This window comes from Dermacentor variabilis, unplaced genomic scaffold, assembly GCF_050947875.1.
Source record: "Dermacentor variabilis isolate Ectoservices unplaced genomic scaffold, ASM5094787v1 scaffold_14, whole genome shotgun sequence".
NCBI classification, from domain to species: Eukaryota; Metazoa; Arthropoda; class Arachnida; order Ixodida; family Ixodidae; genus Dermacentor; species Dermacentor variabilis.
In genome coordinates this window covers 9,388,057-9,415,795 of record NW_027460302.1, presented here as the reverse complement: position 1 = coordinate 9,415,795, position 27,739 = coordinate 9,388,057, and the positions used below count along the sequence as shown (strand labels likewise).

The window sequence follows — 27,739 nt, the reverse complement described above, 5'->3', positions numbered from 1 at the left end:
TCTGTAACGGCTTTCTCTTTTAGCTTTTTTCGGGCAGATAGAACTATCTATTTTATCTTGAAGTTAGTAAATTTTACAATGAATGGACGTTGTTTTCCTGGCGAATATTGACCTAGGCGATGAGCACGTTCAATGGCAGAATCCAGAAGAGTTGCAAGTGCGTCAACCTAAACTACTTTTATTTTTTTTCCGACTCAGCCCATGATTCCCGGTAGTCATCTAATCCACAAAAAATGCGGTTGCAGCGTTTGGTTGATCTTCAAGTTCGGTCTGCCGTGATTGCAAAAAGCGGAATTGATTGACAACGACTGTACTGAGGTCTAGATGGTGGCTATTTCGTGATCAATTTGGTCAAGTGAGTTCGTGTCATCTTCTAGGACATCTATTCTTTTTTGGATAGCGCCAATTCTGATTTCTATATTTTTTTTACTGGCTTTGATGGCTTTAATGTCAGTGACCATATCCGATTGGCTTTTTGCTGCTTGCAGGGATCGAGCCTAGAGATCTTTTAGAATATGAAATATGACCATCTGCTCGCCTGGCGCATCAGGCAAGGACTGTAGTTCAGCCAAGGACTGAGAACGAGTCGGGGGTCCTGGGTTCGACTCAATATCTCCAGAGCATAGCAGTAAAAATCCATTGAAAAACAATCAACGGCAGTGTTGTATTCCTGCAGGCGCAAGCTCTACCGTCAGTCGTCCAGAAGGGTTTGTTAGGTTTGCTAGCAAGCATGAGGAGTGATAATCTGTCAAAACCCGGAATGGGCGGCCATAGAGGCAGAGGTCGGAATTTCGCATATGTCCATACGACGGCAAGACACTCTTCTTTGCGGTAGTGTAACTGGACTCAGGTCACGATAGGGTGCGACTGGCGTAAAATATGACCATTTCGCCGTTTTCCTGCCGCTGTACGAGCACCGCACAGACACCGACGTTACCGGCGTCAGTATGAATTTCTGTTTCGCCTTCCTCGTCGAAATGCCCAAGAACAGGGCGCGATGCCAGGCGGTGTTGAAGCTCAGTGAAAGCCGGTTCCTGTTGAGAGCTCCAGAAGAACGGTGTGTCGTCTATAGTGAGACGAGTAAGTGGTTCGGCAAACTTATAAAAAAATGCGTATACAGCGCCGGCAGTATGTGCAGAGTCCCTGGAAACGTCGAACGCTTTTCTTGTCGGTAGGAGTCCGCAAAGAAGCTATAGTGGCAGTTTTCTCAGGATCGGGTCGGATGCCTTCCACGCTCAAGACATGCTCAACGAACTTCACTTCTTCATAACCGAAGTGACATTTATGAGGCTTTAAGGTGAGGCTGGCCGTTCGGATGGTGTCGAGCACTTGCCGCAGGCGCTTAAGATGTCCGGAGAAGCCGTCTGAAAATACGAGCACATCATCCAGGTAGACGAGACAGGTTTGCCATTTTAGGTCGGCTAGGACAGTGTCCGTCATCCGATGAAAAGGTTCCGGAGCTGAGCACAACCTGAACGGAAGTACTCGGAACTCCTCAAGTCCATGCGGGGTGACAAAGGTTCTTTTCTCCTGGTAGCGCTCGTCTACCTCAATTTGCCAGTACCCAGTTTCCAAGTCAAGGGATGATTAATTGATTGATTTTTGACGTTTAATGGCGCAAGGGCCAGGTATGTCCAAAGAGCGCCATGCCATTGTTACAGAGTTCGTCCTGGTCTGACGGTTTCTGTGAATTTAATACGACGTGGCTGTAAAGGGGCCTAAAAGTGTTGGAGTAAATTGCATAAAATCTACGCGTAATAAAATTATGGCAATGATAATTGACGTGTATTATGAACACTAAAATGCATTGGGAAAAAATGGTACAATATACAAAATATGTGAGATGCTAAAATTTTCTAGAGCACTTCTGCCTCACCAGAGCCCTTGAAAGCCAAGAACCTAGAGACATGTGCTATACAAAGAAAACAATCGTAGACGTATCCTATGGAAAGAGGATGCACTACGGAATTAATGGGCTTGTAAAGTGTAGCAAAACATCTTTCAAGAAAGCGAGGACTGCTTTGGTCTTGAAAAACGGTTCTACCCCAAGAAACATGGCCGGATGCCGAGGGACGTGATGGCTGCATGCAAAAGGAAATTCTTTCCTCCTGCCTCTTCCGGCTTCCCGGCACTTCAGGAAGACGTGGAGGACGGAAAGCCTGTCACCGCATCTACCACAGGTTGGAGGCTCGTTACCGGTCAGGAGAAAGTTATGAGTGCCGAATGTGTGTCCTATTCTTAGTCTAGTGAACAGGACGTCTGTTCGTGTTTTCGTTGTTGGGTGCCAGAAACCTAACTTAGGCTCAATTAGGTGAAGCTCATTACTCATTTCTGCGTCCCACAAGCGTTGTCAGTGGCTTCGAAGTTTGTTTCTGAGGAAAGGCTTCATGTCTATGGCAGAGACTGCAACAGAACGAATACCCTGCGACGCTATTGATTTGGCCATCTCGTCAGCAAGCACATTTCCCTCGATTCCACTATGGCCAGGAACCCAGCATATTACTACACGTCTATGTGATAAGTAGATGTTACATAAGTGTTAGGAAGTTCACTGAAGACAGGATCCGTACGCTTTTGTGAAGAAGTGAGTGTTTTACAAGACTGAACGAGTCTGTGAATATGATTGCTTTGTCAAGTTTCAGTTTCTTTATATGTTTTACTGCACAGAGTACTGCATAGACTTCTGCAGTGAAGATACTTGTTAGGGGGTTCAACACGTCAGATTGAGTAAAAGAGGGACCAACTGCAGCGTAGGATACGTCAGCATGTGATTTTGACAAGTCTGTGTAAAATTCGGAACAGGAGTACTTCAATTGAAGCTCACGGAAATGCACAGCAATTTCAAGCTCAGGAGCGTGCTTCGAGACCTCTACAAAGGTTACGTCACATTCTATCACCTGCCACTCCCAGTGCGGTACTAGATTAGCTGGAGCCATTAGGCGATGTTCGAGTATGGGGACATCTGTTTCTTCACTAAGTTCTCTTACACGCAGTGACAAAGGAAGTCTCATAGAGGGTCTGTTACGGAAAAGTGTTTCACACGTCAAGTCGTTTACTGTCGCGAAACATGGATGTTCCTTATTAAAGCGCATTTTAAGAAAGTAGGTGAAGCTGATGTCTGTTCTCTGAAAATGGAGTGATCACTCATCTGACTCTACGTATAGGCTTTCGACAGGGTTTGTTCTAAAGGCCCCAGTGGCCAGGCGGTAACCAGGTGGTGGACGGGGTCTAACATTTTTTTAGCGCGCTCGGGGCGACAGAGTGATAAACCACGGCACCATAGTCGAGTCGTGATCGAACAAGGCTCCTGTAAAGATTCAATATACACTTTCTGTCGCTATACCATGTTGTGTGGGAAAGGATTTCATGTAAGTTCATTGCTTTAAGACATTTTGCTCTAAGATATTTTATGTGTGGGATGAATATGAGCTTGGAATCAAGTATAACACCTAGGAATTTGTGTTCCTTGTTTAGGGGTATTTGATGCCCATATATTTCAACAGTGGGATCTGCAGAAAGCCCCTTTTTTTCCTGGTGAAAAGAATGCAAGAAATTTTGTTGGCGTTCATTTTGAACCCGTTTTCGTCTGCTCACTTGGAGACTGTTGTACTTGCCTTTCAGAGACTGTTTGGTTGCAGGATTTGAAACCTACTTGAATGTCGTCTACGTAGACGGAATAAAAATAGGTGGAGGTAATGTTTTACGAAGCGTGTTCATTTTAACTACAAAGAGCGTGCAGCTCACTGCGCCTCCCTTGGGTACCCCAGTTTCCTGTATGAATACAGGCGACGGCGCATTACCTATTTTCACTCGGAATGTACGGTTGTGCAGGTAGCTTTCTATAATGTTTAACATAGTTCCGCGGATGCCCAGCGTCGATAGGTCACGCAGGATACCGTAGCGCGAAGTTGTATCGTACTACTTTTCTATGTCGAGAAACACGTATAAGAAGGACTGTTTATGCACGAATGCGTCGCGAATGTTTGCTTCCATGCGCACTAGATGGTCGGTTGTAGATCGTCCTACTCTAAAACCGCACTGATATGCATCTAGAAATTTATTTAATTCAAGGAAGTGTAAAAGTCGACGGTTTTAAATTTTTTTTCAGAATGTTTGCATATACAAGTTGTGAGTGCAATTGGACGGTAACTTGTTACTAATGAGGGGTCTTTGCCCTGTTTAAGAATCGGAACGACCAGGGCTTCTTTCCATGCGGTAGGGACGTATCCCGCAGCCCATATAGCGTTAAAAAGTACTAGCAGAGCAATTTGAGTATCACTGGGGAGGTGTTTAATCATGTCGTTCATGATCCTGTCCGGTCCAGGTGCTGAGCTCTGACATGCAGTCAGGGAGGCTCTCAACTCGGCTATGTTAAAAGGCGCGTTGAAGGGTTCGTTCTGTCTGCATTTGCGGTCGATAGCCTTGCGTTCTGATTCTTGTTTGTGTTTTAGAAATGTCTTGGAGTAATGGCTACAACTGTAAACGTGCTGGAAGTGTTCGCCAAGGGCGTCAGCTTGGTCTTCCGAGCGGTTTGCTTCACCGTTTATTAGGGGCAACGGACGGAATCCTTGCGCCTTAAGCCTTTTCAGCCCATCCCATACTTTACATTCTTGAGTATACGAATTTATACCAGAGAAACCTGTGGCAGCTTGCCCGCTTTGCCAGACGTCGCGTCCTTCTTCCCTGTCGTTTAGCCTGTTTATATTTTATTAAATTTTCCTCTGTAGGAGTTTTACGTAGTTTGCTCCAAACTTTATTTTGTCTCTTCCGCGCCTCTCTACGATCGTCATCCCACCACGGGACCCGTCTTTTGGATGAAGTGCCCCTTGTTTGCGGAATGAACTTTTCAGCGGCGTCAATGATAAAAGCGGTGAAGTATGAAACAGCATGATCTATAGTAAAATTATCTATAAAATCCCGTGATATGTCAGTGGATTCCTTAAAACGTTCCCTGTCAGCTGAGGCCAGTTTCCAGCAAGGGAAGTTCGGATGAAAGTCATGTTTGTTTACGAAGTTCAGCGTTACTGGGAAGTCATCACTTCCGAATTGGTTTTTAATTACCTACCATTCTAAATCAGGAAAGATGGAAGCGGAGCCGATCGCCAGGTGTATTGATGAGTACGAGTTATGATGTGGATTATAATACGTTGGTTCTGTCTTGTTAAAGAGACGCACCGGAGGTTAGCAAGAAATTTTCAATGAGTCGACCTCTCGCGTCGCATCGCGAGTCTGCCCACATTGTGTTATGAGCGTTAAAATCTCCCACGAGTACATAAGGCTCGGGATGCTGGTGAATGAGGTTATAAAAGTCTGTTTTTTCGAGACGCTGGTTCGGCGGCATATCAGTGGAGCACACAGTTACTATTTTATTAAAAAGAATGGCCTGAACTGACACTGCCTCAAGCGGCGTGTTAAGGACGACGGGTCGGCAAGCAACCACGTTGTCGGCTATTATTGCTACACAGCCGAAGGCATTAGCCTCCTCACGGTCTTTGCGGAAGATGGTGTAGTTTCGAAGAAAATTTGTATTGGTAGGTTTGAGGTGTCTCTTGAACACACACAGCAGCTTGGGATTTCGTTTGTGTAGGAGTTCTGTAATGTCGTCGAGGTTATGAAGAAGTCCTCTAACATTCCATTCTAGTATTTGTGTATCCATTATGCTATATTTGTTGGGTGCTGTGTCTATGAGACGAGGATTAGCTCATGGGCCTTTTTCAGGCACCGTAACGGGAGTTTTGTCTATTTTGGAGCAATCGAGAGTGCTTCGCCGCTACTTAGGCGCTGGTGGTGCCGTCTTGCTGGTAGTTGTGTCGATCGCGTCTTGCGAGGCGCTGAACACGCGCTCTTCCGAGCGCTTTGTTTGGCGTGAAGGTCTCGGCACGTTGGACGAGGTCTGTGCGGTCATCTGCCCGGAGGTAGGCGGCCCCTTCTGCTGGGCTGGCGTAGCATCGCGAGCTGCAGCCGCCGGGGGGGGGATGGGGGTATGACGTCAATGCCGCCTCACTGGGTGTGAGTCGTACAGCCGCCGGAGACCGTTGTGGCGCTGCCCCCTGACGCGCCACTTCGGCAAATGTGTTCTGGGGCAGGTAGGATACGCGCCTGCGTGCCTCCTTGAAACTGATATTTTATTTTGCTTTTATCGTCACAATTTCCTTTTTTTAAGGACGAGTACGACCGCGAGCATGCGGCGTGCTCCACTTCACAATTTACACAAAGGAGAGTGTTCTCGCAAGCTTCAGAAGTATGTTCCTTGGCACTGCACTTCGCACTGGTTTGACGGTCTCGGCAGCTCCGCGAACTGTGGCCGAAACGTTGGCATTTGAAACATCTGAGCGGATCGGGTACATATGGATTAACACGGAGCTTGATGTACCCTGCCTCGATTGACTCGGGCAGGACACTTGATCCTAAGGTCCTTATCAAGTGCTTGGTTTGGATTTCTTTGCCATCTCGCCTCATCTTAATTCTTTTGACATTGATTACATTCTGTTCACTGAAGCCCTCCAAGAGTTCAGCCTCAGTGAGCTCCAGCAAGTCATCGCCCGACACAACGCCGCGGGTGGTGTTCATAGTACGGTGCGGGGTTACTGTTAGTTGGTGATCCCGAAATGACACAAGCTTAGGCAGTTTCTCGTATTGCTTTTTATCGCGGAGCTCCAGGAGGAGATCACCGCTTGCCATCTTGGTCGCTTTATAACCGGCTCCAAAAACATCAGTCAATGTCTTTGATACAAGGAACGGTGAAATAGTGCGCACCGGTTCGCCGGGTTTTTCCAAGTGCACTACATGGAAACGTGGGAAGTTGTGGACTTGGCATCCGAAAAACTGAAAAACTTCATCGGTGCGCCCTCTTTTCATAGGGCGATCAGGGAGTGGAGGAATAGAGTTATCCATAAAGATATGTGAGATTTCGGCAGTAACGCCAGCCACCCACCGTGGAGTCCTACAAGGGTACGCTGCAGGATCTGTGAAACAGCCTGCAAACGCGAGGTGTACATTACCACTATAACCAAATATGAAATATCCTAGGTTGGCTATTCACACAAGGTTAACCCTTGCTGCCTGGAAAAATTGGAAGGGGAAGCCAGAAGAAGACAGGAAAGGTGGAAAGTAACAGAAAGACGAAGGTTGTAGGGAGAGAGAGAGAGAGAGAGGAAAAGGCAACTAACGATTTTCCCCGGCTGGGTCAGTCCGGGGGTGCCGTCTACGTGAAGCAGAGGCCAAAGAGGTGAGTTGCCTCCGCCGAGGGGCCTTAAAGGTCCTGACACTCAGCAGCGGCTCAAGCCCCAGGATCCCCCTTTCCGCGGACACGGTTAAGCCGCGCACGGCTACACGCGGGAGGGTCCAAACCTCATGCGCTCGGGTACGTGGTGTCGCAACACACCAAACGCCTGCTGATGCAGACGCCCCTGCGGGGTCAAGGGAGGAAAAATACTTGGCTCGCCGTAGCAGATCGAGAGAGTCATCAATGCGCGGAAACCAATAGACGTCTTTCCTTGTGACGTTGTTCAGTTTTCTGTAACCAATATAGAAGCGGAGCGTGCCGTCCTTCTTCTTTACCAGCACAACCGGTGGCGACCAAAGACAGTTCGAAGGTTGGATGACGCGGTCGTCAATCATCTGCTTGTTGAATTGCTGCGCGTTCCTGCTCCGAAACACGACACGGCTGCTGGTGAACAGGACGTGCGTCGTCGTAAGTAATTATCCTGTGCTGCGTGATTGTCGTCTGACTGACTTGAGACGCTCGAGCGAAGCAGTCTTTGAATTCACACAACAGTCCTCGCAGTGCCTCCTTATTGTCGTCCGACAGCTCGTCGTTAATATCCATACATGTAACGCTTTCTTCATCGCTGCCGATTCCCTAACAATCGAAACACTCAATGACGTACTCGAAAGCTTCAACGTAAGCGTCGGCAGTGCCACGGAAGAGGTGTCGTGCTCATTGTGAAGTTAGTGATCAGGAAGTCAGCTTCGCCATCCCTAACGTCAATGATTCCTCGAGCGACGCTAATTCCGAGGGTAAGTAGAAGGAAGACGTTGCACTCTACTAGTACTTCGCTTCCACATGTGCCCTCGGATGTTACCGGAATCGTTACACTAGCACGCGGGGGTATCGTGACGCTGTCATCGGAAAATCGAAGAGCGGCTCTGTGGCGGCTGGCGTCTCTTGACGTCGCTTTCTTTGTAGAGAACGAAACACAGCGTCGGCAGAGGTCGATGATGGCCCCATACTCACGAAGATTGTCGATTCCAAGTATACATTCACAGAAACATTCTCTGAGAACAAGGGAACTCATCGGAAATGTATAATTTTGAATTTCTACACGAGAAGTGTACACACCAAGTGGTTTCACGACATGTCCGCCAGCTGTTCGTACGCGCGCCCCTGTCCAAGGTGTAACAACTTTCTTTAAACTGCTTGCTTGTTTTCCGCTGAAAATCGAGTAGTCAGCACCAGTGTCTATTAGATCAGTAACATTTCAATCAGCACAGGCATGTTCACTGAAAAGTTATTTCCAGCCTGAGATAACTCTGTCGTAATGTCTCCGTCGGTCTGAGGTCGCATCGATTGGAGGTCTTGTACACGTCGAGTGTCAGTGGCTTCGCCTCGAAAGGTCGCTGACGTTAGTTTTCCAGGCGAGGGCTCGGAGATCGTCCTTGCGACATTACCTCTCCAAAATAATGATCGTGGTTACGGCGATTTCGACTGGCGCCTTGATGACGGTGGCGCGCGCTGTCGGCCGATAAAATCTTCAATCTCAGGTGCTCGTTGTCCGAAACGGGCTCGGGATGACTTAACAGGAAACCCCTGGAGTCCAAAGCGGCGGTACTCGCACTCGCGCTAGACATGACTCGCCTCAGCACAGCGGTAACAGAGCCGTCGTCGGTCGGGCATATGCTAAATGTCCGATTTACGTACGGCTCGTCGAGCCTCTCCAAAATAAGGAACCGCCTGCGCTGACTGAAGCATGGCATACGGGGTGACGGCAGGTAGCGGCGCTGGTGCAGGGATAGGGTGCCCGAATGCTTCGGCATAAGCCGCACGCTGGTATTCGCTCACGGTAGGAGGTGTCGCCGGCAATGGGAACGTGCCTCTTAAAACGTCAGCGTATGTTGTGCGTCATGGTTCAGTTAAAATTGTGGACGCCTGAAGTGGTGGCGCGGCCTGAAATGATGGCTCGTAACGTGGTACGCCTAGCGCATGCTGCGCTTCGTCACGCACAACGCTAGCTATTGGGTTGCCTGAAGGTTGCTGCATCTGATGCAGCTGTTGCAGCTCGTCGCGGACTATCGATCGAATAATCTCGCGAAGCGACTCGAAGTCTGTCGTGAGAGCTGCTAGTCCACTGGTAGCAGACAGGAGATTTACTTGCCGATCGTACTGGTACGAGCTCTAGTGCAAGGCCTTGTCCACAGTGGTGGCGTCAATGAGAAACTCTGCAACCGTTTTGGGCGGGTTGCGAACGAGTACACCAAAAAGCTGCCCTTTCCTGCCTTGCATCAAGTGACGCAGCTTCTTGTCTTCAGACATAGTAGGGTCAGCTCGCCTGAAGAGACGCACCATGTCTTTCACGTACATAGCCGCACTCTCATTGGGTTTCTGAATCCAAGAGGCTGCGACAGAACTCACGCCATAATGTCAGAACAATATCGCGGTTCTGGAACCACATGCGAGCTCCGTCCTAAATGCTGAAGCAGACATTTCGAAGCTTCGATTCGTCGCCCGATCCAATGAACTTCGCTAGGCGCTCGAAGCCCGCCAGCTAGTCTTTCACGTCTTCAAGAAAGTCGCCATGGAAGGGACTTGGCACGCGCGGTTTTAGCAGCGTGTAAACCAGGACGTACCGGAGCCGCCGTCGCAGGGTTAGTTGTGGTAGTATGGGATGTAGCCTCCATACCTGCCGTCGTCTTCGTCCTCGCAGGTAAATTCTCAAACTGAGGGGCAAAAACTCCGAGCCTTGCATTCTCCGGCTGGTGCGGTGTGCTGGCGTGAGCTCCGGTATCGGTCTAGCGTTCCTGCTGCTAGGAGAGGTCTGTTACATGGGTTGAGAATACCCAGCAGCGCCACCAGAAAAATGTCACGTTTAATTGATAGGCGACATCTAAAATAGGCCGTTAAAGTACGAGTCGTCGAAGGGGCAGCACAGCACCGACAAAAGACCAACGCGCGATATCGCGAGTCAGCCCGTCCTCGTGTTCTTCGGGGAGCAAGTGGTCCAAGCACGTGGCAATAGGCTAAATATTTATGCAACTTGCTGCTTGTTTGTATTCATAGCTGTTATGCACAATTTATCGTTTTCAATATAAAACTAGGCCTAACAAGCCCTGATGTAGAGTATTTCTACTCGCATCAATCGCTTGGCCACAAGTTAAATTATATATTTGCTTAGTGTACCGTGCATTTATCACTTTTCTAGATTATCATCACTTTATCATCACTTTTGTAATCACTTTGTATCACCTTTATATTTATCACTTTTATAGTTTTAAGTTGGGTGGACAAGTATATATAGCAAAGTGCACATGTGCATCTACTCTCTACACATTAGCTAGTCTTTTAGCTATAGGAAACAGTCTATGTTGTGACTGCTGAAGTCAAATTTTTTGTCGATGCGTCTGCTTGTTTTTGGTATTGTGCATTTACACTTCTGTGGTCTTTTAATCACTGTAGTGTTGTGATAGCTGAAGTATTGCAGCAATGTCAAAACAAGCTCACACTTACTATTGCTACACTATGCCAACATACACCTATCACCGTATTTGTGCATTTTGTGAGAACCAGCAGTGTTCGCTAGGTGAAATTTGCAGTGTCCTTGTGAGTTTGCCGGTCAGTTCATGCAACTTTTTAGGACAGAATATACACAAGGAGGGAAGGGAGACCATACAAGATGACTGCTTCTAACAACTTGCTCTTTATTTTCATAGAAGGGTCAAAAACGATAACACGGAATGTCTGCTTATATTGTGCAGAACTTATTTCAGAGGGAAGACATAAGTTCTGACATAAAAGCATTAACTGACGATAATCGGTGTTTGCGTATTAAGAAACGTAAATATGTGCAGACTAATTTCTATCCCTTGTCATCTAGAAAGGACACCTTTTTTTTCTTGCATTGCTAATGGGGGGCTGGCTCACAAGTCTTATTTGTTTAGTATGCCTCACTGATTTCTCTTCTCAATTTTTCACCGTGGGTGAAAACAGATGAACGATGTTAATCCAGCCTGAGGTGCAATAGTGGCAATGCACGGCCAAGTTGGACGAGTATACTTATCTTTCGAGCGAAATATGGTGATTTCTGTGTGGCACATATTTGGCCCATTTAGTTATGACCAGTCTGCACTATGTACATTTGACCACATGAAAAAGGCGTACAGTACGCTGCCTCTCACACACATTAGACAAATTTGGTGGAGTCTGTAGAAAAGCTAATTTCGCTTGCCTCCTCGCCTTTCTCAATTCACTTGTGGACTGTTGTGCATATGCCGCTTACTTTATTTTTCACTCGAAAGGTGTGCATAGCAGTTAAAGAAGCGAATTGAGAAAGGCACCCAGGCGAGAGAGGCTTGCTTAGTTAAATATACGACCAAATTTGTCGAGTGCCCGTCAGGGGTAGTGCAGTCTATTCCTTTGATCATCTGTCTACATGGTCAAATATACATGGAGTTGACTGGCTGGTGTCTCCACATGCACTCCCCCATAATTCACTGCACAAGTATACTTGTGCCACTTCACAATGCATTGACACGACTGGTGCTGCGCGTCATATCTGTTTTCTTCACCTATGGCAACCGACTGACCAAAAGAACAATGAGGAATACCACTAAATGAAAGGGACATGTGTCAGACCAAGCTCATTATGATCGCACGACAAACAGGAATACTTTCTAAATACCATGGAACAGCACTGACTGTGTGCTTTTTCATTCTATTTTTTTATGCAAGCACTGCTTAACATGGTTTTGTACGTCTGTATAGCAACTTGAGCCCTCTTTCTGAAGTACGTATGTACAGTGCAAGTGCACATGCAGTGTAAATATTTTCCTTATTCTTTCCATTAAAATAAACGTTGAATTCATGGCGTTTATGTTCTATAGTCTCCCTCCTATCGCTTGTGTCGCACACAAAAGTTAAACATGAGCATGCACAAATTTTTCAGTCACTTGTCAGTCAGTGTTGATCAACTCGAAATGTTTTCAGTCAGAACATCTTATTTTCATCACGTCCTGTCAATATACCACTACTCCTGTGGCTTCTAAAAAATTATGCTAATATGTACTTCTGCATTTATTGTTTATGCAATGGTTGCCCCAGAGCACAAGCCAAGAGTGGTAGCGATCTTCACAGCACTTGCGTTAATCTCAAGTAGTCTTTTTGTTGTTTGCTTTTTGGTTTTCCTACTTCTTGATATGTTTAACTGATGTCTTTGGACCTTGTCATGTTCATATGCTACGCTACTTGAAATCACCTATAGATATGTGGTTAGTTTCAATAAAAATTTTATGGAGACTTAGCGCTCGTCCTGTCCGCTTCTAGTCTGTCCGTTTCATTCGCGCTACAATCCAAGATCATGTTACCGTGCCCACTCGCCCAACTTTATATCCTTTTGCATTATTGGTAAGTGTCTTATTCAGGCATTACGCATGACAATTTGTCTGCGGGTCATAGGCAGTTGTCCTCCAGTGGCTTGTCTGACTGTATTACAAAATGGCTTGGGTGTACACCGCTGTAAAGGCCGTTGCTCTGTCTGTGATGAGAACTTATGGGGCGCCATGTTGCAGCAGCATGTTCTCAACAAAGAATTTCACAACATTGGCAGTGCTACCTTTCAGCAGAGCTTTCGTTTCAGCGAAGCGGGTGAGGTATTCCATCGCCACAACGATTCACTAATTTCGAGATGTTGACGTTGGAAAGGTTCCCAACAAATCCATCCCGATCTGCTAAAATGGTCGGCAAGGACGCTCCATCGGCTTTAGTAATCCTGCTAGCGTTGTCGGTGGCGTCTTCCGTCGCTGACACTCTCGGCATGTCTTGACGTAACGGGCGACGTCAGCGGTCAGGCGCGGCCAGTAATACCTTTGCTGTATCCGCGATAGGGTCCGAGAGAATTCGAAATGTCCTGCAGCCCGATCGTCACGCAGGGCGTCCAGTACTCCTTGATGCAGCGCTGAGGAAGCAACAAGAAGGCGCTTGGAGCGGGCTGATGAGATTTTTATGAGTAGGTTGTATTGATCCGAGAACGAAGACAATCCTCGTTGAAATGCCCTAGGGACAGCGTCCGTGTTTCCTTCCAAGTACCCGACGAGGCTTTTAAACTCTGGGTCTGCTCATTGCTGTTCAGCGAAGTGTTCCACGCCTCTTATTTCAAGGAAGGCGTCGCTATCCTCGTCATCTTGAGGCGTCGGGTCAATGGCGTCACGTGATAGGCGATCGGTATCAGAGTGTTTTCGTCCAGGCTTGTAGATTCCAGTGGTGTCATATCCTTGCAGTCTGAGGCTCCACTGCGCCAGACATCCTGAAGGGTCCTTTATATTCACTAGCTGTGCGTGATGGTCGCTGACGACTTAAAAGGCGGAATTAGGGTGTAGCCCAAATGATGGAGAGGTATCCCTTTATGTCGTAGAATAATTGCCTTGGGGGGCTTGCCGACGGCTATCCTAAGCTATCAACCGTTCAAGTCCGTCTTTCCTCTGGACTAGGACGTCACCGATGCGACTGCATGCGCCGTTTGAGTTCTTGAAAAGCGTGGGCCTGCGTCATTTCCCACTTGAACTGGACATCACAATTAGTAAGATGTGTCAGCGGTTTAGCGATGCGTTAAAGTCCTTGACAAAGAGGCTGCAATACGCACGCGTGCCAAGGAATCTACGCACTGCCTTCTTGTCGATGGGCTGTTGCAACTTTGTGATGGCAGCTGTCTTCTGCGGATGGGGACGGACTCCAGATTTGCTGATGACGTGTCCCAGGAACAAAAGCTAATTTCAACCGAAGCGGCACTTTACCGGCTCGACAGTGACCCCTGATGACTTGATGGCCTCTAGTACTGTCAAAGGTTGCCTAAAATGATCATCGCAATTGCCGGCGAAGACGACCAATGTCGTCCAAGTAAACAATACAGGTCTACCACTTCAATCCCCCCAACACCGTGTCCATGAGGCGCTCGAACGTTGCAAGCGCTGACCACAGTCTCAATGGCATAAGCTAGAATTTGTAGAGGCCGTCTGGCATGATACAGGCGGTCTCTTTCAGATCTCTCTCGTCGACTTCTATTTCTCACTAGCCAGACTTGAGATACATCGACGAGAAGTATTTAGCGTTGCAGAGCCGATCCAATGCGTCCTTTATCCGTGGTAAAGGTTGTACGTCCCTAGTAATTTTCATTCGACCATAATCGACACTCACCTCACCGAGATAAAGCGGTTGTGCGGGCAGCAAGATGGTCAAAACATGCGCAATGAAGCAAAATGGGTTCTTGAGCATTGTGCCTGAGGTGCTGCTGCAAAGCGCGAATCGATGCAACACAGTTTGCATCGATTCGATCTATATATGATCGCGTAGAACCAGAAATCCTCAGGGGAGTCAAGAAAGTCATGTACGAGAGGCTATATTCTGCTGCACATGCCACTGGAGAGGACTCAATTCTTGAATAATGAATATTACCAAACTCGGGTGAACATAACCAACGCTTCATCAACACAGCACCTCCACATCAAGCTGGAAATGGTAGGCTTGATTGTCATGGTACTACACCTAAACCTGAGCACCGAAGAAATCAACATCCAAGTATTGACCGCATGAAGCATAAGAAATTTTTGGTGAGATGTAGAAAATGAATGAACAGCGCGAAGCTCTAAAAGGAAAAGAAAGCGGGAAGAAGCGCGTGCACGGCGACATCGAGAAATCATCGAAGCACGTGGAGATAACACGAATGCACTGCGGGAGACCTCCAAGGAAGGTAGAACGAGCACAATGTAATGATTCTTGAGACAGTGAGGCACAATGTAAATAATGTTTGCAACATGACATTACATTAACTCTAACTCCAATGCAGTGGGAGATTTCTTTACTCGAGTAGCGTCGTTTCTTTTTTATTGCAAAAAGAAAATGTGCCACGAGTTTCATTCGCACAACCCGAATTTAACAACTGCTTTTGTCAATAAAAATACACAAGCAACAATGTAATGCCTTGTTTATAATTAGGAGAAATGCTTACACATTTTTCTAACACCATCACAACAGAATGAGCAAACTTATAAACGCTGTGCCAGGTTGCTGCACTTCAGTTGCCCAAAGTGCCGCAGGCCGGACTGTGTGTCGGTACAGACTCGTTTGTTCCTTGAGTTCTTCCTCTTGGAGAATGTGATGCTGAGCGACATCTTGTTTTCCTGCACGTCGTCATCGGCTAAAATGCTGTCTACATATAAATGCCCAACGTCTAGAAAAATATTTTCCATTGTTCAGCAAGCAATGAGGAATTGCGTAATTTTGTCGACTGCTTGGAAATTAACGTACCGTATTTGGCGGAACCATTGTTTGAGGCGGCCAAATGTATTTTTGATAACAACGCGCGTTGAAGAGTGACTATGGTTGTGTACAATCTGCGCATTTTTAATGGGTCCAAAATCATTGTGTGGTGTAAGAAGGTATTTCCTGATTGGGTAGGCAGGATCTCGAAGAATGTGGTACTCGTTGGTTGCGCATATTGTTGGCAGATCCTTATTCACTGTTGACAACCTAAAGACGCTGGTATCGTGGATCTTGCTGGCGATGCCCGTAAACATGGCTTCAAATCTCCCATTGCTACCCCATATGCACTGCATGGCGATTGAAACGTAGTCATGTATGTTTGTGTATATTGATCTGAGCTTGTTATTTGGCCATCTGATAGGAAAATATGTCCCATCAATACACCCAAGCACGTTGGGAAACCCAGTAACCTGTGGAAATGTGCGTTTACTATGAAGTACCAACAGCTGCTCAATAACACATGCAGAACAGACAAGTGATATTCACATGCAAGATATTTCAATAACAGGGAATAAGTAAAGCGACATAAACGGGGCAGTAACCATATCAAATGATTTTCTGCTTTCCAAGTCATCAAATTAACTCATTAGTAAACCACAACATTATTTCCAAATATGCGAGCCACAAGCACTGACCCTAGGTCAATGATGAAATGCGCAACTAGAATCTGTAAGCGCACTTCGACCAGCCACGATGGCCTGAAGACGTTCTCTATTTCATCATCGTCATCAGCCTCTTTTATGTCCACCACAGGACGAAGGTTGTCACTAATTAACACCTGTTATCACTAATTAACAACTGTCCAGCGCCAACCGATACCAACTAGTACCCGCGAATTTCCTAATTTCATTGCTGTATCTAGTCTTCTGCCGTCCTCGAATCAACATCACAATCAGCATAACAGAATGAGCAAATTTATAAATGCAGTGCCAGGTTGCTCCGCTTCAATTCCCCAGGTGCCGCAAGCCTGACTTTCTCTGTGTCGGTGCAGACTGGGTTACTTCCTTGAAATTTTCCTCTTGGAGAATGTATTGCTGAGCGATATGTCGTTGCCTTTCCTGCAGGTCGTCAACGGTTAAAATGCCGTCTAAGGTTATACCCCCAACGTCCAGGCAAATATCGTAGATTGTCCAGCAAGCAATGTGGAATTGTGTTATTTTGACCACTGTTTCGATTTCAATCTACCGTACTTGGCGGAACGTCTGTTTGAAGCGCCCAAATGCATTTCCAATAACAATGCGCGTCAAAGAGCGACGGTGGTTATGTACAATCTGCGCATCTGTGATTGGTCCAAAATCTTTGTATGGTGTAAGAAGCTGTTCTCTTATTGGGCAGGTAGTATCTCCAAGAATGTGGTACTGGTTGGTTCCGCAGATTGTTGGCAGATCCTTATTCACTGCTGACAGCCTAAGAACACTGGTATCGTGGATCTTGCTGCGGGTGCCCGTAAAGATGTCTTCAAATCTCCCATTGCTGTCCCATATGCTTTGCATGGTGATTGAAACGCGCTTACGTATGTTTGTGTATGTTGATCTGAGTTTGTTGTTTGGCCATCTGATTGGAAAATATGTCCCATAAATACGTTCAAGCACGTTAGGAAACCCAGTAACCTGAGGAAACGTATCTTTCCTCAGGTTACTGAGGGAAGATACATGCCTAACGGTGTTCTGTTACGCATATTGAAGAGCTGGGCACATTTCTGCTCACAAGTACCGTTGAAGTCGTCGTCGCTCTCGGAGCTGTCGCTGCTTGGTTCTGCCTAAGCCAGCAAAGCTGAAGGCATTAACGCAGCGCTTAAATGGATTTTTTTTCCAGCTCAGACGAGGTAACGCAGGGACCAGACGACGCAGAAACATCAGCCGGCGACGCCGCGACGCTGTGTTGTGATCACGTGACTGGAAACGCTCCCAGTCTGGATGACTGCTCCGACGACAGGGATCGGAGCGCCTCAGAGCCCTCGAAGATGGAAGAGAACGATCGAAAAGAACCAGCAGAACAGAAGCCGCGCACCCTCTTTCAACCAGCCGAAGACAACGCCGCTTGCTTGAGTGCTCTAGAGCGCTCCGAGACGACCAACCGAAGGTACCATAAGAATCAGGACGATGCTGTAGTCTCTGACAAAGGTTGTTGTGTGTTCTTTTGAGATATGTGTCGGCGATTTGTGCCGTAATTATTTTCGCACATCAAACAATCGCACCATTACAATAAATGTTACATAAATTATTTGGCATAACGACAAACAAGGTATCTGCCCTATAGTAAAGCATGCTTAATGTTTGAATTATTTCTACAGCCGGACGTACCTACATCACGATGTTCCGTACCGTCATTACTTGTAGATTCCAATACAAGATCTCCGGGCAACTCGTTAGCTGGCTGCGATGGAGAATCTGGTGCTGGTTCCACCAAGACAGGTGTCAGGCAAGCCGCCAAACGCTGACGCCATTGCGTCTCTGAGCACGGCTCAAGGGCATTCTCAGAGGCTGGATCCCACGTTCGGCGAAGTAGGCTCTCCGCTTCTTGAATTAGAGTGGGGTCTGTGATTTGGGCACCATGCCTGCGCATAGTAGTAAAGGGTCTTACAAGTTGCATAGATCACAGCGCCATATAGTAACTACTTACACACAGGCGCTAAGTCTAGCGGCTCAACGCGGCAATCTGATCTTTTTTTTTTTTTGCATATGAGGTTATAAATAGAGGTCAGCGTTTCCTGTTGTAATGTTTTTGAGATTCGGCGTTCTCATTTTTATATTTCTCTTACCCCCCAAAATTTTACTGCTTTCGTTGCATATACATTTCGAGATAACGACCCTTCTCTGATCGTCCGCCTCGTAGCAAAGGACGTGCGCACGCAAATGACAAAAGGTGGGTGCAGACTCTTCTTGTTTGTTTTGCCGTTCCCTGATGTTTGTTTCAGTATCGACTATAAGTGTTGACTAGTTCTGACAATTTTGCTATGTGGTGACATGGCAACCAAGCTGGGACCCACTACAGCTGAAATGCTTCAAAATGTTCTGACCGGGCAAGCCGATATCCACGCTGATGTTACTGAGATGAAAACGAAGTTTAGTGAGTATGAGCAACTCATTCATGATCTTGACTTGCGTCTACTATCACATGAACAGTTATGAAAGAATCAAGAGAAAACCCTCCTAAATTACAGCACTTCAATCATCGTCTGTGTCCCTTCAGAATACGCTAACGTTGCAAAGTGGAAACTTGTCTACCACGAAGATCGCAGTCGAAGGTCAAACGTTATTGTTTATGAAATTTTTGAAGGCAGCGAGGAAACCGACGCAACTTTCAGAGCAAGTTTTGTTAATGACGTTTTTGAGAGAAAACCCGAAGTTAAATGCACGTGTATATAGACCGTACCTACGGTCCTGGCCGCCATGGAGGCCACCGCCTAGAATTGCCTATTTCCAAGATTACACTGAAAAACAAACGGTCATTCAAATTCCGAGGAAGCTTGAAGGAACAATTATTTTTATCCAAAAGGACAAAACCTTTGCCTCACAAGCGAAAAAAGGCAATGTGCAGGTAGGCGGGCAGAAGAGTGTAGTGTTATCGGCTATCTCTGATCTGACCCAGCACACGTGTGCGCAGGCTGTGACGTCATTGAAGAAAAGGGATAAAAAGCGGCTGTCTAATAAGCACGGTGCTTTTCGGGTTCGTGGCTGCATTGGAGTGGCAGCAGTCTTTTGCTCGCATCACCGCTACGGCAGCGGACACGACATGGTGTCAGAAGTAGGACGACCCCCGCCCCCCATCCTAGTAACCTCTTCGGAGCTCACCCGGCGTTGGATCTGCGCGATGACCACTCCGCCAGCGGCGGCCCCGCCACCGGCAGCCATCCCGCCACCGACACCCTTGAAGTTCGACCGGACTTCCGAATGGCCAGAATGGATTATGTCACTCGGTGACTACTGCTACGCGTCGGGGCTGAACGACCGAACGGAGGATGCCAAGTGCGAACGCTTTTGTACAGCATGAGCAGGCAGGCCAGAAAAATTTTTCGAACATTCGCCCTTACCGAAGAGGAGTCACGACGCTACGAGAAAGTGATGAAATATTTGACACCCATTTTGTGGCCACGAAGAATATAGTCTATGAAAGGCAGATTTCCATCGCCAGAAGCAAGAACCCGGGGAAAGGGCGGACAACTTTGTGACAGCCCTGCACGAACTTGCCGACCGCTGTGAATTTGCAGAATTCCGAGATCGAATGATCCGCGACAGATTTGTGGTCGGCCTCGGGGACGCACAGCTGTCGGAAGCGCTCCAGATGGATGCCACCCTTACGCTAGCGAGCGCTCTGGAACAATTGGACAGCAACTGGAACTCCAGGCCGTCAGCAACAAGGCGAATACAGACGAACTTGACATGGTCCAACGAGCAACCAGGAAGCCGTCTAGCAATTGGGAGGCTGGCGCCACAGCACAGCAACGGCAGTCGCTGCAGGGGTGGAGGATGGGACAGCGGCGACCGCCAGGGTGCCAGTTCTGCGGACAGTCGAGCCACCATGGAGCCAGGTGCCCTGCACGTTCAGCCCAGTGTGACCCCTGTGGAATCAAGGGACATTTCGCCGTGGTGTGTCACAAGAGAACAACAAAAAAAAAACAACCAGGTGGGCGTGTCTATGCTTGAACGCGACGGACAAAACTTCTTTCTTGGGACACTCAACGGCTCAAATGCCAGATATGCGGCAGTGTCTTTCAATGGTGAATAAAGGGAAAATCAGACATCCAGCCGATCGTAGCAACCGCTACAAAAGAAACCCATCCGAGTTCCTCAAAAGAAAAGCGTCATAGTTGAAGAAAAATTCGTCCTGGTGCGGGATTCGAACCCGGGACCACCGCCTTTGCGGATCAGCCATTCTACCATCTGAGCTAACCAGGCGGCTAGCACATGGCACGGCGAAGTCGAATTTGTCGACAACACGAAACAAATGCAAGTGTTTGACGTGTTTGACATGCACCCGTTCGTAGCAATTGCTACGAACAGTTGTATGTCTGGTTTTCCCTTTATTCATTTCTTCTCTCCATTTTGCGGGTTTCCACAGAACTACTACGTCTTTCAATTGTGTACGCGTAAGTGCAAAAATTGATTCAGGAGCAGAAGTCACTGTTGTTCTACCCGATTTCCCCGGCGTACCGCCTCGTATAGGCAGGTGACAAGCGGTGTTGAGAAGCGCTGCAAATCAGCGGCTCGAAGTGAATGGTTGTTTTTCAGCAGATATTGTTTGGAAAGGCAAAAAACGCCACCAACACTGTACATTGTAGAGTCACTGTAGTGTGTCCTGTTAGGGCTCCCAGCCAGTGAAGCACTTGCTGTAGTCAAATTTATTGATGTGGTTGACGATAAACAGTACGAGCACATGTTCCTGCAGCTCTTCGGACTGGGCATGATGTGAGGCAAATACACCATCCGCATGAAAGTGGGCGCGGTCCCCTTTGCAATTTTCGCGCCGCGGCAGGTACCCATCCCGTTAAACAACCCCATCCAACTAGAGTTGGCCAAAATGGTCAAAAGCAAAGTCATTCGTAATGTAGATGGCCCGATTACATGGTGCAGAGAAATGGTGCCAGTAGTCAAACCACGTGGGGAAGTTCGAACCTGCGCGGATCGAACTCAGCTGAACAAGAGCATCCTACGTGAACGGTGTCTTGCCAACCGTAGACGACGCACTTAGGCAATTGGCGGGGGCCACATGCTTTTCGAAATTAGATGCCAATTGAGGATTTCGCCAGGCTAAATTGCAGAAAGAATGTCAAGAGATAACAACATTTATCACCCCGTTTCGTAGGTACTGCTTCCAGCGACTGCCGTTCGGTATCACCTTGAGCCCGGAATACTTTCAAAGCCGCATGGAGGAAATCTTGGATGGCCTTGCAGGAGTAGTGAACCTGATGGATGACGTTCTAGTTTACGGAGCTACGAAGCGTGAACAGTGCTAAAAAGGTTGTTTGCAGCGGGGGTAACACTCAATCGGGCAAAATGTTCTTTTTGTGTCAGCAGAGTAGCGTATTTAGGCTACGTGGTCGATGCGTCGGGAAACACGCCGGATCCCAAGAAAGTTCGAGCCATAAATGAAATGGCTATGTCATCAAGTGTTGCTGAAGTCCACAGGTTTCTTGGGCATCATAAGCTATCTGGCAAGGTTTGTGAACAACCTAGCCGACATGTCAGCACCGCTCCGTAGTCTTTACTTGGAAGGCCGTGAGTGGCACTGGGGCCTGCCTCAGCAAAAATCATTCGAGTCTGAAAGAATTGATCACCTCGGCGCAATGCGTCGCAAAATTCGTCCCTAAGCTGCGCACTATTCTGTCCGCCGACGCGTCGTCATTCGGTCTTGGCTGTGTGCTCATGCAAGCGCAATCAGATAGGGAAAGGCGGCCGGTTGCATATCACTCTCGTTCATTAACACCAACAGAACAACGGTACGCGCAAATAAAATACTCGGTCAGTTACCCCTTGATGTGCTTCCCCCTAGAATACAAAGATTCCGGTTGAGGCTCATGCGATATCCTTTCAGTCTCCTATATACGTGTAAGATGTCCTATGTACGTTGGCGGTGCCAACACCCTTTCTAGGGCATCTTGCACGGAAGCGGATGCAGAGATAGGGGAGCTGGATTGCAGTGAAGTATCGAGCCATGCGCAAGCCTGTACCAGCGAACTGAAATTTTCAGCCTATTGAAACAAAACAAAGTTCGCGCAAGAACAAGTCTCAACCTGCCAACAACTTCGGTTGTATTGTAAGCTAGGCTGGCCACGTCCGCTAAAGTGAGCATTTGGCTAAGCCCTTACTGGTCGGAGAGCGCAAAACTTATGTGACGGTGTGCTTCTGCATGGCTCTCGTCTCGTGGCGACTCAGAATTCAAGAAGGGAAATACTTTGCTCATTGCATGTTGGTCACCAGGGCATTGTGAAATGTCGCGCAAGGGTCCGCGAATCTGTGTGGTGCCCGGTGTCAGCGCCGAGCTAGGAGCTCTGGTAAACAGTTGTCGAGAGTGCGCGAGACTGCGCGTTCGAAAACCCGAGCCCATGATGCCGTCAGAGTCCCCCAGCTTGTTTTGGCTGATGGCAGGAGCTGACCTTCTCCATTTGCACGGTAGATCGTACCTTGTGGTCGCATACTATTTTTCGCGCTATCCAGAGCTTGCCCTTCTATCTTCCACGAGCTCAACGGCGGTTATTGTGCAAATCAAGAGTATAGTTGCTAGACACAGAATTCCAGAACTTGTCATAACAGACAACCGTCCTCAATTCGCTTCTGCAGAATTTGCATTGTTTGCGAAAAGTTATGGCTTCCATCACGTCACGTCGAGCCCCAGGTACCCGCAGTCAAAAGGAGATGCCGAACGTACAGTGCAGACAATAAAACGGATGTCAGAAAAATCGGTAGACCCTTACCTGGCCCTCCTAGCCTATAAAAATTCCCCAGGTACGTTGGGTACAAGCCCAGCCCAGCTATTCATGAGCCGACGGTTGCGTTCTATGCTTCCTGTGCACCCGAAAAAGCTAGTACAGTCAACGACGAGCGGTCTCAGGAGCATCCGATACATAAACAAGACAGTTAGGAATAAGCAAGAACTCGACTACGACCGTCGCCATGCGGTAACGCAGCTACCACTGCTCGCCCCAGGAAACCGGGTGTGCATAAAAGGCAGAAAAATTCCAGCAAACGTGTTGAGTCCAGCCATGCGGCCTCGGCTTTATCGGGTGCGGACAGACGACGGGGTTGAACTACAGAGAAACAGACGCGCCTTGGTCCGGTAGAGCGAGTGAACCGGCGCGCATGACCCGTCCTATGAATTTCCTGCGACTCCGGACGCTGCAGTCCAATCCGAAGAAAACAAGGCCTCGGCAGACCCTTCTGCGCTTCATTCAACGCCGGCTGCTGCCTCATATGAGGACGGCAGACCCGGTGGTTATATGACACGCTACGGTCGAGAAATAAGGCCGGCACAGCGATTTGGCTACACTTCAGACCTGCATACTGCAACTCGGTGCTGTTGCAAATCGCGATGCATATTGATCCTATTTGTATATATCATACTGTTTGGTTGTGTTGTGGTTCATTTCTTTTCTATGTGTTGCAAAAAAAGAAAAGGGAAGATGTAATGTTATCGGTAATCTCTGATCTGACCAAGGACTCCTGTGCGCAGGCTGTGACGCCATTCTGAAAAGGGGAAGAAAGCGGCTGTCTTATAAACACGAGGCTCTTTTGGGTTCGTGGCTACATCAGAGTGGCGTTAGACTTATGCTCGCATCACCGCTCCGGCAGCGGACACGAAAAAGAGGGCGTTAGGTTTGGATCGCATACGAGCGGTTGCGGGCCGCTCAGGCGCACGCTGGAGAGCTCATTATGTTCGGATTAAAAGCGAAGGGTGTCGGTGTGCTGGAGAACATGCTGGAGACGATGCTGTGTTTCGTTTAAAAGCGAGGAGTTGTGGGCCCTTAGGGCCATGCGGAAGAGGGCGTGACGTTTGTCTCACAAGCGAAGAAACGCAATTTGCAGGTAGGCAGGCAGGCAGTAGAGGGCTTTAGCTTTGGATCGCAAACCGGCGGTTGCGGGTCGCTCAGCCGTACGCTGGAGAGTCCATAAGGTTGGATTTAAAAGCGACGAGTGTCGGTGCGCTGGACAACATGCTGGAGAGGGTGTTATGTTTCGTTTACAAGCGAGGAGTTGTGGGCCATTAGGGTCATGCGGGAGAGGGCGTGACATTTGGCTCATAAGCGACAAAAGGCAATGCGCACGTAGTCAGGCAGAGAGGGCGTTAGGTTTGGGTCACAAACGAGTGGTTGCGGGTCGCTCAGGCGCACGCTGGAGAGCCTATTGGGTTCGGTTTAAAAGCGAAGAGTGTCGGTGCGCTGGAGAAAATGCTGGAGAGGGTCTTATGTTACGTTTACAAGGGAGGAGTTGCGGGCCATTAAGAACACGCGGAAGAGGGCGTGACGTTTGGCTCACAAGCGAAGAATCGCAATGCGCAGGTAGGTAGGCAGGCAGAAGAGGACTTTAGCTTTGGATCCCAAACCAGCGGTTGCGGGACGCTCAGGTGTACGCTGGAGAGTCCATAAGGTTGGATTTAAAAGCGACGAGTGTTGGTGCGCTGGACAACATGCTGGAGAGTGTGTTATGTTTCGTTTACAAGCGAGGAGTTGTGGGCCATTAGGGTCATGCGGGAAAGGGCGTGACGTTTGGCTCACAACGAAAAAAAGCAATGCGCAGGTAGCAAGGCAGCAGAGGGCGTTACGTTTTATTCACAAACCAGTGGTTGCAGAATGATATGCTATGCAACTCGCCTCTGCGAACTGCTATAGATTCTGCGACTCCTTCGGTGGCACCCTGGATACGACCACATGGCACATACTTAATGTCATCCAGAACCCAACCAAAATCAAAGGAGAAGAACACAAGGCCTTGGAGCGGTTACTGCGCACCTACCCAGGTAGCCAACAAGACCGCATCGACGCCATCAAAACCAAGTGCTATGAAGATCCTGCTCCCACACAACCATGGAGAACACCCTACACAGGACAGCCCAAACCACTGATGGACGAACCTATCTTAAAAGATGAGATCAGAGCGGCCATCGCAGCCACCAACTCTAACACAGCGGCGGGCACGACCCGCATCACGAACTGCATGATTGGAAACCTCAGGGGCAAGTCCGTCTCCGCGCTCACGCCCTTTCTCAAGCAACACTGGGAGCAATGTACGGTGCCGGCGATGTGGAAGCACGCACGAATTATCATGATCCCCAAACCGGGCAAGAAATTCGCCGTTGAAAACCTCAGACCCTTCTCGCTCACGTTCTGTCTAAGCAAGGTGTACCAGAAAATGATAAACTCGAGACTACAGATACACTTAGAAGACAACAAACACTAATTGATCAATGATGATAAGTTCCACTCAAGGAAGGCGAGCATCAGCTAGAATAGGTAAATCGTTATAGTTGTCTGTGGAAAATGTGTTTATGAAGACGTCCTGCAAGGCTTCACAGCACCTGCCACTTGCAATCGCTGAAACAATATCTTTACAAAGTTTATTGTTTTTATTTTTCGGTCCCTTAACAATGCTCCAACGCTTACGAGGGTTGGACTGTAAAAGAGAAGGAAGTGTATCGCCAAGGAAAATATGTTTAGCAATTGCATATGCTTCTTTGCACTTAGCGTTACGCTGTAAAAGGCCGCCCATCTCTTCGTGGTATCAGATCACATAGAATGCCGTGCAATCGCTTTTGTTATTACGTAAGCGAAGATGGGGTGATGTAAACTACTGAGAGCGGAACGCCGCTTGTTGTATATCCTCCATTGTGGAGCCAATGCCCCCCCGCGCTGGATGCCGCCGACGATGCGGCGATGATGACTCCCCCACCTAAAATGGCACTACTGAGGTCGCTGTGGCAGAAGCGCCGGACACTTGACACCCCTCAAACTGCGTTGAAATTACTGGCGGGCGCGTTCTACGAACAGCGAAGGGCGGTGCGGTGGTGCCTTTCAGGTTTGGAGCGGGTTCCTTGCACGTGCGGGGTGCAAGAATGTTTAGCACAGTGTTTTGTGACTGCCTTCCTCTCTACTGTCTTCCCTTTACCGTACCTTCTAGTCAAAAATAAATGAGTATCCGTGATGCACTCGAAGCGAACGGACGTCTGTCATTTTTCTACAAGTTAAAGGTTCTCCGTCTCGTATTCGACATTTTGGTGCCAACACTTGGGAGCAGGGACGTCAAAAGATGGATATCGACAGAATCAGGCGAAGAAGGGCAGTGGTGCGAACGTCTATAACCAAGCTGCTCAACGAAGTATCCACCATGGACGGCAGCGCATCAATAGGTGAGCTAGAAGAAAAGATAAGCCTTCTTTCTGTTAAAGAGGACTCACTGAAAGAGCTAGATCGGGAGATAGCAAAAGGCGTTGAAGATGAAGCTTTTGAAACGGAAGTTGCATGCTCCGAAATGTACAGAGAAAAGATCAGCGTGGGGAAAACAAAGGTACAAAGCATGCTGCGTGACTTTAGCTGCACAATTGCTTAATCAGTTCGCACACTAAATTCCTCAGATCAAAGAGAATCTAGCGCAAACGATTCGCAGGATCGCCCCACCGTAAAGCTGCCAAAGCTCGAAATCAACAAATTGAACGGAGAGCTTCGAAAGTGGCAATAGTTCGGAAGTCACTCTGAGTCGACTATCAGCGCAGAACCTCTCAAACGCAGACAAACTCAAGTACCTGAACAGCTACTTGACAGGAAAGGCGGCGGCTGCGGTAGCAGGACCTGACTTGTCGGAAGGCAACTACGATGTTACTCGCTCGCTATTAAAGGGGAGGCTCGGCAGAAAGGAAGTAATTATAGAAGACCAAGCCAGTGCCGGATTAACGGAATCTCGCTAAACCACGCAGCCTCGACGAAAACGTAGAGACAGGTGTACGCAGCCTCACTTCTTTAGGCGTGTGTCGGCATTTATGGAACTTTGTTACTAACCGTAATACAGAAAGGGTGCCTGCCGACCTTCGTCTGGTGTACCAACGAGAAAACGAGGCTACGAACGAGGGAAGCGAGCTGCACGTGCTCCTGCGTTTTCTGAGAAAGGAGGTTGCGACGCGGCCCGAAGCGCCGAAAGACAAGTGTGCCGAATTCGAAAAGGAAAGGAGCACCGGCAACATTAAAGCAGCGAACATGCCTGCTGCAGCGGCACTGCGCACCACTATCAAGGACAGCACAGGATGTCTATTTTGTAATTCGAACGGCCATCAGACCGGCAACTGTAACGCAAAGATGTCTGTGGCGGATGACAGAGGTGCTGAAGCCTGACAATCGGTGTTTCCGGTGCACAACAAAGGGGTGCGCGGAAAGAGAATGCCGTAAAGCTAAGTGGCTCAGGTGTGAGCATTGCAACGGCAGACACTTAACGACAATGGGCGACCCTGACTTTAGAAGACACCGCGACGCTGATGAAGGGGATACATCTTCGTCACCAGTGACTGAGCAAACCAGGGCGTCGAAGTCCTCATTAGGCACGGCAGATAATGTGCACTGGAGAGCAGCAGTTTCTCCCACAGAAAGCGCGAGCTTGGACAGAGGGTCCACATGAATGTACAATTGTCAGTCTTCTCCTCGATCGTGGCAGTCAGGGAATCTTCATCTATCGCAACCTATTCGAAAAACTTGAGGTAAAGGTCTTTGAGGAAGAGAAGCTTAAAATATTTGCC

The 27,739-nt window shown here is 48.1% G+C and overlaps 1 protein-coding gene across 1 annotated transcript in view; it reads right to left on the bottom strand.

Annotated features, from left to right (window-relative positions):
- Positions 1-27,739, bottom strand: part of LOC142567777 (uncharacterized) — a 243,824-nt gene that overhangs the window by 129,057 nt on the left and 87,028 nt on the right. Inside the window, exon 4 of the mRNA XM_075677938.1 lies at positions 17,830-18,083. Within this exon, the coding sequence (XP_075534053.1) occupies positions 17,830-18,083 (254 nt within the window). The remainder of the gene's footprint in view (positions 1-17,829; positions 18,084-27,739) is intronic.